The sequence below is a fragment of the Stylophora pistillata genome, chromosome 2, assembly GCF_964205215.1.
Source record: "Stylophora pistillata chromosome 2, jaStyPist1.2, whole genome shotgun sequence".
Classification (NCBI taxonomy): Eukaryota; Metazoa; Cnidaria; class Anthozoa; order Scleractinia; family Pocilloporidae; genus Stylophora; species Stylophora pistillata.
The window spans coordinates 58,117,853-58,137,515 of NC_142520.1; the positions used below are offsets into that span (position 1 = coordinate 58,117,853).

General features: G+C 37.2%; 3 protein-coding genes and 1 pseudogene across 3 annotated transcripts in view; 2 read left to right on the top strand and 2 right to left on the bottom strand.

Moving 5' to 3' along the window:
* LOC148740617 (uncharacterized) overlaps positions 1–19,663 on the top strand; it is a 1,045,961-nt pseudogene that overhangs the window by 526,434 nt on the left and 499,864 nt on the right.
* LOC148740641 (adhesion G protein-coupled receptor G2-like) lies at positions 898–10,565 on the top strand. The gene is made up of 19 exons (XM_088748872.1): positions 898–1,156; positions 2,468–2,657; positions 3,218–3,426; positions 3,815–4,227; positions 4,592–4,651; positions 4,727–4,898; positions 5,051–5,179; positions 5,281–5,353; positions 5,498–5,610; positions 5,811–5,862; positions 6,050–6,176; positions 6,302–6,405; positions 6,691–6,793; positions 6,986–7,136; positions 7,310–7,394; positions 8,080–8,146; positions 8,239–8,321; positions 8,837–8,963; positions 9,242–10,565. The coding sequence occupies exons 1-19, from the start codon at positions 1,087–1,089 to the stop codon at positions 9,506–9,508; spliced, it is 2,595 nt and encodes an 864-aa protein (XP_088604998.1). The 5' UTR covers positions 898–1,086; the 3' UTR covers positions 9,509–10,565.
* Positions 10,254–19,663, bottom strand: part of LOC111327744 (kynureninase) — a 59,396-nt gene continuing 49,986 nt past the window's right edge. The window contains exons 11-14 of the mRNA XM_088748869.1: positions 12,025–12,110; positions 11,627–11,681; positions 11,009–11,235; positions 10,254–10,915 (exon numbers count right to left, since the gene is read on the bottom strand). Coding sequence (XP_088604995.1) covers positions 10,784–10,915; positions 11,009–11,235; positions 11,627–11,681; positions 12,025–12,110 — 500 coding nt within the window. The 3' untranslated portion in view covers positions 10,254–10,783. The remainder of the gene's footprint in view (positions 10,916–11,008; positions 11,236–11,626; positions 11,682–12,024; positions 12,111–19,663) is intronic.
* LOC148740642 (melatonin receptor type 1B-B-like) lies at positions 16,275–18,570 on the bottom strand. Its single transcript, XM_088750796.1, has one exon. It carries the CDS (start codon positions 18,087–18,089, stop codon positions 16,950–16,952), a length of 1,140 nt encoding a protein of 379 aa, XP_088606922.1. The 5' UTR covers positions 18,090–18,570; the 3' UTR covers positions 16,275–16,949.

Genomic DNA, 19,663 nt, shown 5'->3' on the forward strand with positions numbered 1-19,663 from the left:
TTTTTTGCATGACGAAAACACATATGCTCGAAAAGCTACAGGGTGTTAATGTACCAAACTTACAACGAAACTAATGTTAAGTTTCCCAAAGGACCAGTGCGTTAAGCTACCTGTTGAAGACGATTTAAAATTTTTTTTTAATCTTATTGAGAGAAAAATTATGTTTTGGCGTGTTCTTCGTTGTTATTAACTTTCGCACATATGCACAGTGTTAATAACATGAGATTCTATCCTTTGATCTTCAATTGAGCTGGGAGGAAAAGTATTTGGGATTTGTTTTTCTAAACGAATTTCTCAATTTTTCTGACCTTTTTTATCTTAACTTCAGTAAAATTTCTATGGTTGTAGCGAGTGATATTTAATATTAAACTGGAATATTTGCTTGGAATCAAGACTCGATCGTTTCAATTATCAGCAGATACAAGTTTGCTTAGAAGCTGTAATATCATAATTTTTGACCATGGAAGAACTTTCGTTGTGAAGAATCCAGAATTAACTGACCACATCAATTTTTTTTAGAGAGAATTTATTTCATTTGCGTCGGCATCGAGTTGATTTTTCTTCCCGCCTGACGTAGTTGTTGTTGTGGTTTTTTTAAATATCCATTAACAAAATAATTTCCCTTTGTTGCGGATTAATTTTGTTCCTTTCCGAACGAATGCCATAAATTACTGAGGCAGGTGAAAACTCGTATTCCTGAATTTACTCGTTCATTAGGGAAGAAAAGGAAAATCATATGAAATATTTTCCAAGCAATTTTGTGTGTCACTCAATAGTCAATAAATGCACAGGTGAACAACCTTCAAGTCATCCTTGACACCATTGCATCTCTTAACAAACAAAAGATTACAAAACCTCATAATCATAGGAAGTCAGTAAAAGCAGGATAGAAATATATTTACATAATTAGTAAAATACATCTTTACTTATAAACACGGGGCACGGAAGATACGGAAAAATTGAGCGGTTCCTCTGATGCTGTTTGGCTAACAGCTCAAGAAAACAGATCAGGAAAAAAAGTTTTCAAAGGAACATTAAGCTATCTTGGGCAAAGTTAGCTACAACGACGGCGTCTTGGTTTAGAAAATGAATAATTTTTTCCATATCAACCTGTTTAACTTCCATATTCTGCTTGAAATTTTCGTGTTCCTGGGTGGTAAGTAACAACGTCTGTTGTTTTCATGATCATGAGTGAAAACCTTTGTTCTGCACAGTTTGTAACTTGTAATGTCTTAGATTGCACCTTTTTTTTTTTCAATAAACTGACACAAACAAGGCTCTTATTAGTGTCCCTGGCGGTATTAACACTGTAGATTAAACATACATAGGAGAGTTAATTTTCTCTTTTTGTTTCAAAGCTCTTTTAAGATCAATATATATTTTTATATCTTATTGATATTGATTCTTGTAATTTTCAGTGTAGCTTCAGACATGAAAGAAAGGGTCTGTCTTTTGCCTCATTGTTTGTATCAAAGCCATTTTATTCCTCGGTGCGCTAGTGTGTATTGAAGTCACATTCACGTCGTTATTTTCCATCGCAAGTTGTAACTTACTCTGCTGAAATTTTTATCACGAGTGTTAATATGTTTAAGATTCAATTGAGTACTGGCGTAAAAAGTATCAATTTCTGGCTAAGCCCTTTTCACCCATAAACTCATCGTATGAAAGCTGCCGCGATGATGCTAGGCAGTGAAAACTTGCTCTGCTAAAGTTTTGAGAATGTTCGTAAACCCTGTAGCAACCTACAATAGTACATACACAAATTTGAAATTGGTTTATCCAGAAAGAAAATTTTCGATTGGTTGAGTCTGAATAAGTTGGAGTCTTGGGAAATGAACGTTCATTAAATATTCACAAAGGTTTCAAAAGTGTCACACGTGGCTAGTAAATAAGCGTTCAACTTCTTCGTACCGCCGATAAAAAAATCTAATGAATTCGAATATGAGTTTGCACTGAGGGTGTTGATTATAACTGGAGTATTTGCACAATTTTTCATGAAATATTCAACGCAACAGCAGGGCAGAAGTAGACGCACCCTTCTTGTTTTTGCTTGTAAATTATCTTGAAAAATAACGAATCAAATGTTCGCCATCAAGAAGAGGTGATTCAAAGGAAATGTAAATATTAAAATTTTAAAGTTACAAGAACAAATATACGTTCCACCAACGTGCAGCTGGCTATTAAGATTTTCCTTACTTTGAGTGTACAAGCGATGTTATGTTACCAGGTTACGACCAGTTGGAAATGTATGTTGCTTTCCGTTCTGCTCAAATGCGAAGTTTTTATTGCAGTTTTCAGTATGCAAACGCATCTTTTAGATTGGGAATTTTTCAACCTTGATGTTGAAGATGGCTGTAGCAGATGAAATCCTAGGGGTTCATTACGCGCCAGCTGAATGACTTTGAAAAATCAATTGATTTAAAGGTTGGTATGTGATTTCTTGAATTATCTTTTATCTTGTCATTAGATATTTACCAGTCAAGTTCGTCACTCTCATATCGCCATAGTTCAAACCCATGTAAAGGAGAAGATTTAGGAGAGAAAGGGGGTTGCAAGTGCGACGGAAATGAACGACTTGGAAGAATAATAGATTCGGCTAGTCTTCAAGAAGTCAAGAATGTTATTTCTGATGACAAACCTTACTGGATAGGATTAAGGTAAGGTAGAAAATTGAAATGAAAAATTTACAGTTGTTTTGAATCTAACATTAAGAGGAGAACAAAATGAATGAGGAAAGCTCGTAAATGAAGACTAATGAGATCCCCTGTAGCTGAATAACGCCACATACACCGGGAAAAATGGCGAGTCCATTTCATATTCATTCGAACCTGTAATGTCATAAACACTAGTAGGCATAAATGCGCATGAGCGGTTGCTATTTAAGATAAGGGATGTTTGAGGCATTCCAGGGAATGGAAGGAAATTGCCATCAATTGAGAGAATTCGCTGGTTATCAGGCAACTTCACTGAAAAATACTCAATAAAGGCAAGCTCCTTTATCTGGTCTTTGGGATGCAATAGAGAATCTTTTCCAACTGGTCAATTATAATGGGTACCTGGCTAAGTTACCTGGTTTAGTCAAAGATATAAGTTTTACTCTGGCCTCTATGCTTAAAGATCTGTTACTTCATTATTAGATGAAACATAATATCCTTATTCCTTGCCTTTGTCAGCAAAATGTATTTACGTAATTAAGGCGAGTACTTGTACCTCGTAGCTATGACAAAGGGAAAGGTTTCTGTTGGATAACAGAGAAGTACGATCGATGTGACGAACGTCCTGCGGACCAGATATCGTTAACCAATATCATCCAAGGAAAAAAAGAAGACTGGAAACCAGGGTGGTACTGCTTTTTAGTCCGTAAAAGTGCCGATAAGATGAAGGCGAAAAAATGCCATGATAATGAGCGCTTCCTCTGCGAGACGGGTAACAACTCAATTATCTATTTCAGTTTTAGAGTGACACAATGCGAGATGAAAAATTGAAAATGACAAACAGACAACTAGTCCGGTAAAGTTATCGATAAGAAAGGTCGATTAATGAACGTTTGAATTCCCTTAAGCAGCAAATGGGAAAATAATATGATAGTTCTACTGGTCAGATCTCATAATTAGCTCTTAAACTTTGATAAAATCTGTAATAGGTAATACTTGAATTCACGAAGTTCCTTACCGACAAGTTTATCACGCATTATGTGCGTGCATCGCCATCAGTATGAAGCGCACCTAATTAATTTTGTCAGCAACTGATCATTGAAAAAAAATCTCTGAGTAACAAAGCTGCTTATCGTTCTTTTTTTTTTTAAATGTTATAGAAAATCAGTCGTCCAAGGTGTCACCAAAGGACACTTCGTCTGTTAAGTCTAAGCAACCCGAAACCTTGGTAAGCAAAGAGACCGCAACGGAGCCAACTTCCAGTACAAGGTCTTTCGTGGCTAAGGGCAGCTCACCAAAATTAACCACACCAAGAATGTCCACAGATATGTCACCTATCTTTGATTTTCCAAAAGCGACAACAGTTACACCAGTAGGGATCACCTCGTTGAAATTAACAAGTACCCCAGTTTATTCAGGTTTAACAAGTAATATACAGAAAGCGGAGCCTATGAGTATGGTTTTTGGCACCATAAGAGAAGCATTAACCTCGGCTGCCGCTCCATCTTCACAAACAGAAGCTCTCATGGATAGTACTGTCCTTTCGGGGGGTAAACTGTCATCCAAGGATGAGGTATTTACGTACTTTTACATTGACTCGGTCTATTTTCTTTGGTGATGGAAAATCATCTAGCTGCTACTATGCGGACCCCAGTAGCTTTTAACCAAGGAAATATGCCTAGGTGGCTTCTCATAAAATCAGTATTCATTGCATATTGCATTGCACTCATATTACTCAGAGTTCAGGAGAGCTACCGAAGAGGATAAGGGGTAGGTCTTTCTTTCAACCATAGGTAATGCAAAACGAACTCTATTCTTTTTACAAAGCTTGCCCATTCAAGTTAAGTATTGTTCATAACTGCGATTATTACTCAGTAATCACCGTGTAGTTCAAATATATATTACTCATGTATTCACAGTCTGTCTTTTTGTTATAGTTACGGAGGTTCTACTCAGTCATACAGTCTCTCAACGCTAGCGACCAAACCTCTCTTCAGGTAATACTAAAAAGAGACGGTAGATTTCAGAATGTCTTAGAAGCTGAATGTTTATGGTTGTTTTTTAATGTTCAGATTGCAAGAGATGCGACAATCAGCTTAATAAGATCTCTAAAAGAGGACTCAACTGATAATAACGGCATCAATATACTGTCAGCCACCCATCAGCTGGAGACATTTGCCATCAGTTACGGCAGGATTCACTTTGAATCAAATGAGGAAAAAATTATCTCAGAAGAGCTCTTTGGTAAGGATCTGGACTTGCATTAAGATTTGTTACCCTTTAGGTTAAAAGAATATCTCGCAGACGAATGCAGCTACAAGGTTCAACCAAGCTGTATATCCACGGCGTTACTTCTGTCGCATTGTGTTAAATTATCATTTCTCATGTTTTTCCAGCAATGAAGATTCATAAAGTGCCGGCGAACAACGAAAACTCCATCGTTTTCTCTGCAGCGGATACGAGTTTCTCTGGAAAGGAGGGTAAAGCAAAAATTTCGCTTCCTTCGGGATTGTTCAAAGGACAAGGTACAATCATCAGACAGTGAAGAATCGGTGATCAGTTTAAAGAGGCGTTTGTTTTCTCAAATTCCGGTACATTACTTATTACTCATTTTTTCTTTCGACAGATTCCGTTGTTGTGAGCACTCTTTACGATGGTATCAAACGGTGGATCCCTGCGTCAGAAATTGAATCGGACGGGTACGTAGGTTTATAGTGCCCTAACAATATAAGTTGTCCACTTATTTATGTCCATTCTGTGACTAGTTACATTGCCTTTGGTCTTATTTGCCATTTCACTGGTGAAACGTGCAATTATTCATTTCATCATTCGCAAATTTTCAGAAGACCTTTAACAAACCTTACGCTCAGAAGTCGGGTGATTGCCAGTGCAGTATATCCCGAGCCATCTGGTATTCTTGTGGAAAACGTGACGATCTCTTTCAGTTATGATGAGGTATTTTTTACTGTCTAAACAGGGAAGTGTTGCTATACAGAAAGACATGATGTTTCAGTATCGTCTCCTTGTTCAACAAACCCATGTAAGAAGTAAACAATGTAAGCATCTTAGGTTTGAATTCTCTTTCTTGTAGAAAGTATGAAATAAGAAATAAGATTTTTCACATCTAATGTTTGAATTTCACCATCTCGTTAGGAAACACAAAAAATGGTGATGTTCCTCACTGTGTTTTCTGGGATTTTAATCGCAAGTAAGTTTGGTGCAGGTGATTTTTTGCGCAAGTGCATAGTCTTGAAAAATGTTGGTATCTGCGTTCATCTCATTCTTCAAATGTGGATCTAGAGCATCGGTTTTATTCTCTTCTTGTAAAGATCAAAAAAAGAAAAAAAATACCATGATAGGTTTTTTTCCAGATTAAATTGGTTTTTATACTTTAGATCTGAGGTGAAGGGTTCCTGGTCTAGTACAGGTTGTTCACTGGTTCAATCTGACGACAACCAGGTCACGTGCAGCTGTAATCATCTCACAAACTTTGCCGTTCTTATGCAAGTTGGAGACACAACGGTTGGTAAAATCACGCTTTTCGCGTTTTCAAAATTAAAGCAAAAACATACAATGAAGTGTACTATGACGTACCATAGATGTTAAAGCAGTTCTGTAATCTTTCTTTCCCGATTTTTTTATGACAGATGTCGTCAGACCATAAAGTGGCATTGGACGTCATTACTTACGTTGGTTGTGGCCTGTCACTTGCGGGAGAATTGCTGACTATCGTAGCCTACGTAGCCTTAATGTAAGTGTTGTACGAATCATTAAAATTGGATTCAGGTTTTTTGTTAGGATTTATTTTTGGTTGTGGGGTAAACTTGATTATTCATTTAGTTTTTCTTCCACGATACATAGGTACTGGCAATCTTTTGATAATTATGCTAAGTAATAAGACTTTAAAAATCCATCTTGTTTAATCTCGCTACAAAGTAATTTCATCGTATATTTCGATTATTTATGGTGTTTGCACTCAATGCGAACTGCGCTAGAAGTACTTGACCCTTAAAAGTATCTAAATCTCTTTACTCAGGGATCTAAAGCAGGAGCAAATTCAAATTCATTTCAATCTTGTGGTTGCTATAGCGATAGCACAATTGGTATTCCTCTGTGGAGTAGATTCTTCAGAATCAAAGGTGAGACAACGATCGCTTTAACTTCCTCATTCGTTTTTCCTGAAGGGGGGAAAGGTAGTCCTGGGAGACCACACCTAAACACAAGCATTAATGAATGAGCCAACTACATGACACATTATGATTTTGTCATAAACTGTTAAGCTCCTAAGTGATGAACATGTGATCTAAATTTATGTTTAATCTTTACCTTACGGAGTGTGCATCTTCGTAGCGGCGTTAATCCATTATTTTTATCTGGCTGGATTTATTTGGATGTTGATTGAAGGAGTTTACTTGTATCTAATGGTTGTTAAAGTTTTCAATACCGTTGTCAAGATGCGCTTTTTTTATGCTATATCCTGGGGTAAGTGTAGTTCATCTTGAATATCGTCTTGGTTTATAACTGGCAAAAAAGGACCATTCTAGAGATTGTATTATTAGCTCATAGGGGGTAAAAAGCGCCCATTTGCAAATTCCTTTCCATATCAAGTCTTCCAAAAAAAGTTCAAATAATTTTCATTTTTCTTATAATTTCAGGCTTTCCCCTGTTAATGGTGTTGTTATCACTACTGGTCGCTTACAATCTAGCGGGTGGTGTTAACAACTATGTGCATGGTGAATTGTAAGTACAAGCAATAAAATATAAACTTTCATTGAAAAAGACTATGCGCACTTTTACAAGTTCACAAAAACACAAATCTTTACATTCATGGTCTTGCATCACTGAACGTGTAGGCATCCTGGAACATTTCAGGAAATTCTTTTTCATATTGTTAACAATTTCGTGACGTCACAAACGCGCAACGCCATTGTTAACAATTCAGGACTGACTGCAGTGACGTGGAAAGGAGAACAAAAGCTTATTAACATCAGTAAAACCCACAACTTTACTGCCAGGTTATGACCATCACTCCCTTCATCACGTTAAGGATAAATCTGTTAGCAAACTGTAAATCAGTTGAATAAAGGCTGATAGTTTCTAAAGAAACTGTTTGGGGCTGCGTCGGTGGGGGTAACGAAATAACTTGAATATATCAACAAAGTTGAAATGGTCACGGTAAATTGGCCACCGTTACGATTATAAAAGCTGACGTTTCGAGCGTTAGCCCTTCATCGGAGCGAATAGACGAATTGTGGGTTGTGTGTGCTTTTAAAGGCAGAAAAAGGAGCTACGTGATTGGTGGGAACATGGCAACGAAAAAAACACGAATAACTTAGTGGAATATAAATCAGTTGGTTTTCTTTCAGATGTTTCCTTTGTTTTGGCTTATCAATATAAATGCTTGTATCCTTTCTTGCAAATATAGTTGTTGGGTGTCCTTCAGCAATAATCTGATCTGGATATTTGCTGCACCAGTTCTTGTTGTTTGCATGGTACGTTTCAGCTTTTCAATCGATACAATTTAAGTGCTCGTATTTTGTAATCTATTAGATATGTTACTCATTGGATACTTCTCTTTACACAGATTAATTCCGGACTCCTAACTCGAGTTATCTATGAAATCATTCACATCCAAGGTGACGGAACGTCTGAGTTCGAGAAAATCAGGTAAATTCAGAACAAAAACACATCTCTACTGAAAAGAAAGCCATTTTCAGTTTTTAACCCGAGATTGACAGCCGCCCCTCAATTTTAATGTTGTGACCATTAACCAACTGAAGACACTTGCGATCACCTTGCTGCTTGCAAAATTAAGCTGTAAGCTGTAGTCTCGATTTCTGTCGAGATAGCACCACTTAGGTTTGAAATATCATTGAACAACTGCGCATTGTTTTTTGGAAACACCAGATAAAACTGGAACTGTAGTATCTTTGTATGGACGCCATAATTTATGGAAATTATCTTTCCCTAAAACTCAAAAGTGGGTTTTAATGAAAGAAGGGTCGAAATTGTTAGAGTTATGAGACAAAAGAGAATTAAACTGATTAAATAATGAACAACGAATCTTAAATATTAATCTTAAATGCTTTAAACATCGCATTTACACATCGCATTTACCTCATTTCATTCCCTCGTTGTAGATAAAGCTAAACAATTTAAAATAAACTTATTTGTTGTTGCAGACAGGGTTCTAAAGCAGTAGTGGTACTGTTTCCTCTCCTGGGACTGACCTGGGTATTTGGTATTCTAAGCGTAACAGATGCTGGTCTGGTATTTCAGTATATCTTCACCACGCTCAACTCAGTACAGGTACTCGCACCTCTAACTCTTTTCCAGTCCCCAGAAAATAAAGGGATTTATAACATAATAAACATAGCACGCATTGTGTGACAGGTAAGTTCAGTTTCCAAGCGGATGTTTTATCAGGTTATAGGAATGCCACTGGCCACCAATACCAAAGATTACAAAGAAGATATCTGTTTAGGAGTTTGCCACAAGGTTACATAGAATACTAATTTCCAGCCACTAAGATTAAATTTCTTTCATATAAGATTTTGAATGCTCTTTTTCATGAAACTTTCTTTTAGGGTTTGTTTATCTTCCTTCTTCATGTTTTAAAGAATGGTGAGGTGCGGGCGGCTTTCTGTCGAAAAAGACAAAAGTGGATGGAGTCAAGGAACATTTCAACGTCTCGGGTTTCATCCCACAGCATGACCGTGCCAACTAAGAAGTCGAGTGAAGAAAAACCTGATGAAATGAAAAACATGGGGAGACAGTCGCCTTGTTCTGCGGTTGGGTACATCAATCGGACTTGTGTTGAGCAAGACAGAACACTGACCCCTGTTCAAATGTGATCGCTTTTAATCGGGTCTTGCTTTGCCACGCCGGATGATCTTACAAAGCCGTATCACCCCTCAAACATCCAGTAGCTCACTGTCCGCGCCGAGGGGAAATCCCATTAGTACGTCTAGGGTAGCTACGACTGGTCTCCATATCCGGTCACGCTGTGCCTAAAAAAAACCCTCATACAGTCGAACCTCGATTATCCGGACCTTAATTATCCGGACTATTCGATTATCCGGACCGTTCTTCTCTGGTCCCAATTTTTGCATGAATATTAATTAGTTGTGATCTTGAAAACTCTGAGTCGTAAAAAGTCCAATAATCCTTTCAAAAGACTGTTGAAACAGCGTATTATCCTGTGCGCTTTTCAAAATTCGCAAGTGCGACGAGACAGAAATATTCCGATGCGTAATCTGTAAATACATACAGGCTGTGTAGATATCACAATTAAAATGATGTTTTCTTTGTTGTATACCTTTTGTGTACATTCATATTTTCGATTATCCGAACTCTCAATTATCCGGACTATTTACCGAGGTCCCGACGAGTCCGGATAATCGAGGTTTGACTGTATCCCTCTTCCAAAATGAAACGCAATCGTTTATTAAGTAAAAGACTCTTAAAATTCCTGACTATTAAACACTTTTCCATTTTTATACCCTTACAAATACCTTATAAATAACCACGTTCGAATGTGCATGTAAATAAGTCCTAACATCATTGTTAGTATATTCATACAACCTTAAACACTGTAGCTACTCTTTTAAAAAATCACTTTATTCTTCGCGTGGTTGATTTCAAGTTCAAGTATGCAGTAACTACTAGCAAAATTAAGAGACTAGGTATATAAATTTAAAAAAACGCAAGTATGCCGTACTTAGTCACAAAATTAAGTGAATAAATAAATTAATAAAAAAAAAAATACGTAGAGAGATTCCCGTCTAACCTCATACAATTATAAGACAACGCCACAGTTTTCTTTTATTCAATTGCTGTGTGCATAACGAGGTTAAAACGGAAATCTTGCCAATACAAACATAAACAATAAATATCATAAATTATATTGTACCATGTGTGCTATGCGATTCAGTGACAAGTTTCATTAACAACACCGAGCGTGCGCCGGCGCTTTGTGAGTGCGAACGTCGGTGAGAGTATACGCCTGTCTCGTGCACACCCGCTGCCCAGTTATAACGAGCAAATGCTGTAACATCTACACCCAGGGCACCAAAATAAGTGCTTTATTGTTTATAAAACTATCCCATAGTGTGATAACAAGTTAACCACTATTCGGATTCAAAGGAATCCAGCATATGAAAACCTTCCTTTAATGACGTCGCAAACCGATGAACGTCCGTGAAGCTGTTGTACAGCGGCGTTGGAGCAATCCTCATGACGTCAGGTTCCCGTGTATCCGCCTGAAATAAATTCAAACCAGGATAATACTATACAACAATATGACAGTGGACACGAAATGATTTCATTCATGTCTACACCATTTCAGTTCTTACCACAACTCCTCGTTTTTGAAGCTCTTTATGTACGAATTTTATTGGTACAGAGAATTTGACTGACAGCTGACATCCACGTTCAGCAGGATTGACTGGCGTAATGATTGACATATGTACGTTTTTCTTGTCTCCTGTAAAACCGTTTTCCATTTTTTGCTGTTTTGTGGGTGTTTCTTCATCGTCTTGTGGCACTCCGAAGTGGTGTAGGAGAAGAAGCTCAAGATAAGCTAAAGATAAACATTTTCAAGTTTAGTAAAAACTCTTGCGTATCCAAAGTATAAAAGGGGAGAGTTCTAAAGAAACTGTGGTGCTGTATTGCTGGGGTGACCTTGTATAACAAGACAATTTGGTTTGATCAACTGATTTGAATGTGGAGCTAACGCTCGAAACGTCAGCTTAAAAACTTTACGGCGGCTACTTTACATTATAAGCTCATTTGAAAAAGCCAAATGAGAGAAACCAGAGAATTACAAGAATTTGCTTTTCAAACCAGAGTTTACAGCCAACTCTTTCTCCTTTTGGTATATCGGAGCATGACCAGAGACGGGGAAATGGAAATCTAACAGTTACTTATTGTGAGCGCAAATTAAACTGCCTTTTAAATATTTGATTCTTTACCTGTTAATAAATCTGACTTTGCTCTAAGTTTCTTCATGGTTGTTTTAGCAAAAATCTGGTTGAAAAGGAAAAAAAAGCAACACATGCTTATTAGACAAGTTTACCTCTCCCTTCTTGTGCAATACAAGACAACTAATGCACTGGTAGCTTTCCTACACACAACAAATTGACAGTTACAGTCAGGTTGCCAATGAGACAAGAGTTTGTCTTATCATGTTCAAGTTTACTTGTCTTTTTTGCATGGTGAACCGCAGTATTGTATCTCAGCTTAATAAATAGACAAACAGGTTCAGTTCTCTAGGACCAAAAGAAATACACAACAAGCCGTACAAATAACCAAAATTAACTTTATAAATGAACAACATTAAGTCTGGGGGTTTACTAAAACAAGCGCTTACATTCAAACTTCCTAATAATGATACTGTTTGTAGTAGAGGTGGATTAGATAACTGATACGCAGCAGCTCCCGGAAGTGGCTTGAATTCTGCATCAAAAGTAAAGTGGTTTAATAGCGAGAAAACAACATTGGCAGCTTCCCTGTTCTCTTCATCTCCAGGCATAATCAGCACAGACTTCTCTACATAATATTGGCACATTATCACGAGTTACGGTTATGAGAATCAAAGAAATGAGCGCTACACAGTGGCGGATACAGACCTCGAGATATGGGGGGGGGGAGGGGGATAGGGCGTTTTTGTTGGTGTGTGTTGATCTGTGGATTTTCTTTCTTCTGGGTTTATTTTTTAAGCCAAATAAGGAAGGGTGGACCCAGGCTGTCAGTACCCAACCCCAAGCCACCTCTCCTTCTCCCTCCACTGCTACAGCTGTCATACTTTCTTACTGTTGTAGGAAAATATACCAGAGAGGGGATTTATTTACTGTTGTGACCTGGCCAGGCTGGGCTTAGTTGGCAATTTAATTAGATAATTGATAAAAAGGGGGAAGGGAAAAAAGCCCCAAGTGACTTTTGATAGTCTACAATATTCTCCTTCCAAACTGTCTTTTTTTTCCTTTTTGAAACATACGGAGAATATGATGTTCCATCAAAAATCACTCAAGGCTTCATTCCACAAATCCCTTTAATTTTTAGAATTAAATAGAAATAGTATATTACCTTGTAAGAACACCAACAGGCAAAGTCAACATTCCAGTCATGAAGGTGCAATTCCACATTTCCAACAGCATGTGCTAGATCCCAACCCACCACACAACCCTGTTGATAACAAGAAAAGTACAATTATCATATGAATAAAAATTTTAGATTAATCATACGCTTCCTTAGACCTTTGAAAAATTTACTTAGCAAGAAAATTTATCCCAGACTGCATCTGGAATGAAGTGATTGTCTAATATCTAAATACATGTAATATCGGGTTGATTTCCTTTTCTCACCAAGCATTGTGCATATAATTATATACAGACATGTATGTATAATACATGTATCAGTACAATTAAATATATGAAGTTCATATATTTTGAACTGCCGTATTAGATACGTATGATGCACGATCCTCGCAGTAGATAGCGCTATTTAAGCAATAGCGAAAATCAGACCTGAAAAAAAAAAAAAAAAAAAAAAAAATCAGGACTGTAGGGGATTCGAACCACTGACCTCTGCGATAGTATTGCAGCGCTCTTACCAATTGAGCTACCAAGCCAACTGGGGTTGCCCCGTTAAGTTGATTCTTTATAAACCCGTGAAAGTGATAAGTCAGTACAATGAAATATATGAAGTTCATATATTTTGAACTGCGGTATGAGATACGTATGATGCACGATCCTCGCGGTAGATAGCGCTATTTAAGCAATAGCGAAAATCAGACCTGAAAAAAAAAAAAAAAAAAAAAAAATGGTAGTGCAGCGCTCAATTGGTAGAGAGCTGCACTAGTATCGCAGAGGTCAGTGGTTCGAATCCCGTACAGGCCTGAATTTTTTCAGGCCTGATTTTCGCTATTGCTTAAATAGCGCTATCTACTGGAAGGATCGTGCATCATATGTATCTAATACCGCAGTACAAAATATATGAACTTCACATATTTCATTGTATCTTATTATTTAATTAGTTTTACACTGTTTAATGTACTTAGGTTAGAGATTAAGTTAAGCAGTTCATAAAGCAGGCTTACAATCCTTCATGCCGTGTAAGTGTTCGTCGTCTTGATCAACTTCCAATTCCAACATCCGCCGAGTGAATACCACAGCGCTTGGCTTTCTTGACTTATTGCATTCTTTCCTTGTACACAAACTCTTCCGGAGGACTCCATAGTAAACTCTGTATTCTCAATCTTCTTCCTCTCTCGACTATCGTCTTTTTCATCTCTTTCTTCTCTCCGGATATCGCAAGGTCAAAAGGTCATTGCCTTGTCATATCATAGCTTCCAAAAGTTCAGTCAGCAAGCCACGAGGGTAAGCCCTCGGGCAAATCTCTTTTGTACTTCTCACAAGCCAGCTTTTATACATTTACTTTAGTTATCTAGAATGTTCTATTACTATTTATAGCGTATTACAAGTTGTACTATTTTTGGAAACTGCTGAGTCACATGAAAGAAGTTTCTGGAATATTACAGATTATAGATAATTCTAGAAAAGTCTGGGATTGCGTGACAGATTCAGTAAAAATAATTCGATCCTCGTAACACATGGTTGTCAAACACCCACAAACATCCTCAACAGTGGAAACGCAAGCCGGTGAAAACAACAAGTGCTGACAAAGATAATCTTGGATAAATTATTCAGACATCTAAGAGAATAGCATCCGCACCGTTAAAGATAATTCCCACCGCTTACCTTTCATGATTTCTAATTTTATGTTGTTTTTGACCGATTCATTCGCCGCTTGGTGTCTTGAAATTTTGATTAATACACAACTGTAACTGGTCTTTTCTTAATAACTCTTTTGCTGATGCACTTCCCTTTAAAAACCCTTCTGTATATTTACACAACGTTTCTTTGCAATGCATTTACATGGAGTTTGACTAATGGTCGTGGGTCGTGGGTGTGGGTGTGGGTGTGGGTAAAAGTTGTGGGTGTGGGTAAAAGTGGTGGGTGTGGTTAATACTTAATAATAAAAATAACCATTTAAAATATTAAATATAATAATACATAAATTTTATACAACCCTGTCATTCATTAATTTATCTGTTCTTTCTTCTAGTTATTTTATTTTGTTTATTCAATTTACCCTACTTTACGTCTATTTTTATCTGTTATCTCACTGTCAATGAAATTAGTTTCAGTTTCGCGACGCATTCCGAGATCTTGTTTGATAATAAAGGAAAGAGAGATAAATCTTGTAATTACACACTGTGTACGTGTACACGTTTTTCGAGCTGTGCGGTCTGCGGTCTGCGGTCTGCGTTCTGCGTTTTCGAGGTCTGTGTTAACGAGACACCTGAGCTGCTTTGTACGATTGTACCAAAAATGATTTCATATAGTAGAAGTACTATAACGTTAAAATTGCGACAGCGCTCGTGAATTCTATATTTGCGGCTAAAGTCAGGGGCCAAGGAACAGAAATTCCGAAATCTCGTCTGACAACATCAATGACAAAAGAATGATAGATAAATCTGGTAATTACACACTGTATACACAAAGAAAAACTGATTGTGCACAAGTCGACTGACTCAAAAGGCACACACATAACCTCTGCCAGACTGGTAACTCGACAGTGGAGGATCGTAAACGCGATATCAGCTGTTGTCACACTACAGGGTTTTGTCTTAGGGAAACTCAAATTTGCAAGTGTGACCGATTTTTCCCTAAGTAAATTACCTCGGGAAAGTTTTATCGTCTGGGGCTTGAAAACCGCAAGAGAACAAAAGAATGTCCCGTGGATTTCCCTTGACAACAACCCTAAAAAGCAGAAAAAGGGAAAAATCAAATCCCAGAGTAGCCGACCAATGGACTCTCGTCGGCGATCGCGCCGGTGACAGATCCGGAATTATCGTGTTGTGAAACTAATTTAATGTAATTACAAGATTTATCTCTCTTCCCGTCGCGAAACTGAAACTAATTTCATTGACAGTGAGATAACAGATAAAAATAGACGTAAAGTAGGGTAAATTGAATAAACAAAATAAAAAAAATAACTAGAGCAAAGAACAGTTAAATTAATGAATGACAGGGTTGTATAAAATTTATGTATTATTATATTTAATATTTTAAATGGTTATTTTTATTATTACGTATTAACCACACACACGACTCTTACCCACACCCACACCCACACCCACAGCCACGACCCACGACTTGTACCCACGACCCACGACCCACGACCATTAGTCAAACTCATTTACATGGGCCCTTACTGTCAGGGATAAAAAACGTCATTAGCTGACCGAGCCAATTAGAAAGCGGAGTAAGCCGTGAAATGTTCCTAAACCGATGACCGGCTTACGGATGTAAGCATCTCAGTTGTAATATAGCGAGATACAGGAAACGGTAAGATCTTCTGCTTAACATTTGGCGGTAAGGAGAGTCATGTGCAATCAAGTTAGCAAAATTAGCCCAAAATAAAGAAGCGGAGGTATGTTGAATGACTGGATCTTAATAATTGAAGGTGTAGGATCTCTTGACTTTTTGACGAACAGCTTTTAGCATCGACTGGGCGAGGTGAGTTTGTCGTTTGAAAAAAAAGTTTCAACTTAGCTAACGTTAATTAGTGAATTTTAATCCCTGTAAGATACACAGAAAAACTATTCGTAAGCCAATTATTACAAGGACACGCAGTTGGTAACTCTATTTACATTAAAATCTATTTTTTACAATCAGTTTTTTTTTTTTATCTTAACGTGTTACGTATCACCTTCCATATTGATTTACAAGTTTTCGTGTCTTTCTCAAAGGTTGTTACCTGATTTATGAATCTTCACTAATGAGTTTAATTTTTCTTCTCTTAGATTTTTTTCGGTCTCGTTCACCGTCCTAGTAAACATCCCGTTTTCCCCTCTTTCTTCAAAAAGAGTTGCTATTTATTTACTGATTCAATCAATAATTAATTTAGTCCTCCACTCATTCATTCATTCATTTTATTTAATTTATTTCATTTTATTTTTGTTTTTAGAAGGGATTGAGGTCAAAACCATAAAATTACCGTCTGGCTTTTATCGGTCATTTATGTATTCAATAATTTGTTTTAATTATTCAGTTAATCAGTTTGATTAAAAATATTGATTGCTATCAATACCTTGAACTTTTATAAAGCACCATTCTTCAATTTTTCGCAATTTTTCTTTGTTTTCCTAAGAGCAATTAATGTTTTAGCAGTATCAGGAGTATTGAACTAAATTCTCCACTTAATCACTTTTTTCAAGCTTTCTTTCCCTTATGAGGCAACTTCACTTGTGCAAGTAGTTATTGTGGTGACTTTGAGCTCTTCAAAATTTTCAGGTTCTTCATTTGGATAATTTTCTTGGCTTTGGTAATTATAGTTGTTATCTGAATTAATGTGATAGTTGTCTTTTCGACTTGTTAGAGTATTTCCCAGTACATTTGCGCTTTGTGTTCCTTCTCCCATTGCACTGACTCCAACTCTGCCCTTGTTTTCACAGCAGAGTATTTTTCGGAACTCTCGTTTGAACAGGTGATTCATGCCAGCATATATGAAAGGATTGATTGTGTTGGAAAAGTAGAGGAGAAACATGCAGAGTAACTCAAAACTGCGAGGCATTTTTCCCACCAGATTGAAGCGCCTCAAGATGACAATCACCCAAAATGGAATCCAACAGATCATAAACGCAAACACGACAGCGAAAAGCGATTTACTCACTTTTATCTCGTGCGCACTGATCGCTACGTTTCCTGTAGATCTCTGAATCGTTGAAAACGCACCCAAGTTGTGTTGTCTAATCATTTTGGCAACTCTTATGTAGCTGATAATAGTGGAAATTAGCGGGAGCAAGAAGAATAGAGTAAGAACGATGCCGTAATGAATCATTTTCCCGCTTTCGCTAGAATGAGCCAAAGAACATATCGCATAGCCTTGAACAAATTCAAAGCCTTGTAGACCAGTTAGGCGAGGAACAAGGACATAACACGCGACAAAGGACCACACTATGATAAGCAGGGCCTGTGACTTGCGCGCTGAAAATAATTTTCTGTATTGTTGGTCAGACTTGCACATTCTCACATATCTGTTGACAGCAGTCAGCCCCATCGTCACAGGAGAAACGTAGATCACAAACATACTGAAAAAAGCATGAAGCTGGCAAAGAACCTCTCCAAAACTCCATTGACTCGTTATTAGTGCACCAGTTCCAAGAGGCATAACAAAAACAGCGGAAAGCAAGTCACTTACTGCTAAAGCGATGATGTATAAGTTTGTAGTCGTGCGAAGTCTGGTGTTCCTGTAAACTGAAATACAAACCAAAGTGTTCCCAGTCAAAGACAAAACATTCAAGATGACCAATGAGCTTACTTCCACAATCTTTAGGGGAAGACTCCTAGAATTAAGATCGTACGCCATTTCACCGTTCACAACCGGAAAGCATAACGATTATGCTGCTTCGTTTCCTTCCTTATTTGTTTGGTCAAAATTTTCAACGACTTGTGAAACTTACAAGAAAAATACATTAGCACCGGGTGATCTCTCTGCGTGTATAAGGATATAATGGGCCTCAGAGGTGAAGAGGAAAAGTTCACTTTCCACTGCTTGTGTTGATGAAAGCACTCTTTTGAACAAAACAAGAAAATTGTCCCAGTGTATATGATGGGTTGGTCAGAATAAATTACTCAAATTGGCGACGTCTAAATAAAATTAAAGCACCTGGCGTGATAGACATCTCTTGTTTAAAAAACATTGGAGAAATATAGTTTATCTAGCGCGATCTCCTTTTGAACTTCAGTTACTTTCAGCTAAAAGCTTAGTCAGTCGTCTACAAAACATCTAGATTCTTAGATAGGGAAACTTGAGAGATATCGAGCGTCACTAAGCACCAAGAGGGCTTTGAATAAATAAAACAAGTGCCAACCTTCCATATCAAACAAAGCAAGATATAAATATTGATTAACGCAAAATTTTCCAATACAAGCCGCAGCTCGAATTAAATTGGACAAATTGAGCGAGAAGAAATAAATAAATATAAAAGTGCTGATAAATGAACGACCTATTAAAACTGTGGTATCAGATCGCTCTCTCTCTATCTATCTCTGACTGAGATGAATTAGAGTGAAAACACTAACCTGTCATTTATAACAATCGTCTTATCAAAACATTTCCTTTTAGCCATGCAGGTGCAAATCATATTAAACTTCGCAAAAAAGGAATTGAAAAAGGTTGAGAAACATATCTTGAAAGGAAAAATTTCCCTCTAAGCCTTAAGATGGAAAATGAGAAAATCGACGGAGATTATTTCAATGAAATGTTTTCTCATTGTTTGTTTCGCTCAGATGGGAAAAATTGCCTTTCTAGTTAACTTTTAATAAGAAAAAATTGTGGATTCATTGTATGAGTCGAATAATAGTCCCACCCAATGACAATTGTGAACTCTAATTGACTAAGACTGTTGTTGTCAGGTTTGAGTTTCGATTTTAATTAAAAAGAATTACAAACTAACCTAAAGAGGAATATTTGAATTATACAAGCGCTAAAAGTTGTGTTTTTGTCGAGTCTGAAACGGAAATTGGATTTGTGTATTAAAATTCAAGCAGTTTTCCTGATTAAGTACCGAGGTTGGCCGCTTCGTTTTGTCCTGCGCTGTAAAAGTTCATCATCCATTAGATGCATGTGTAAACCAAATTTGTCCGTAGTCAAAACTTGCAGGAACATGCAGTAAAGAAAGAAAGAGTTAATGACAAAAGTATGTCTAACGAGATAACAAGAGATAACAAGACTAGACGAGTGAAAAAAGCTACCTTCGTGATGTAAACTGCCATGATCTGAACGATATTTTGGTAAAGAGCAAATATGTCAAAGTTCAAGACAAGAAGTTGTCGTGGAATGTGGACTGAATAAATCAATAGGTGGAAAATAAATAACACATATCTTATTGTTTTACTGCTTGATTGGCACACCTCACAAAACAAAAGGTGCTTGTGCAA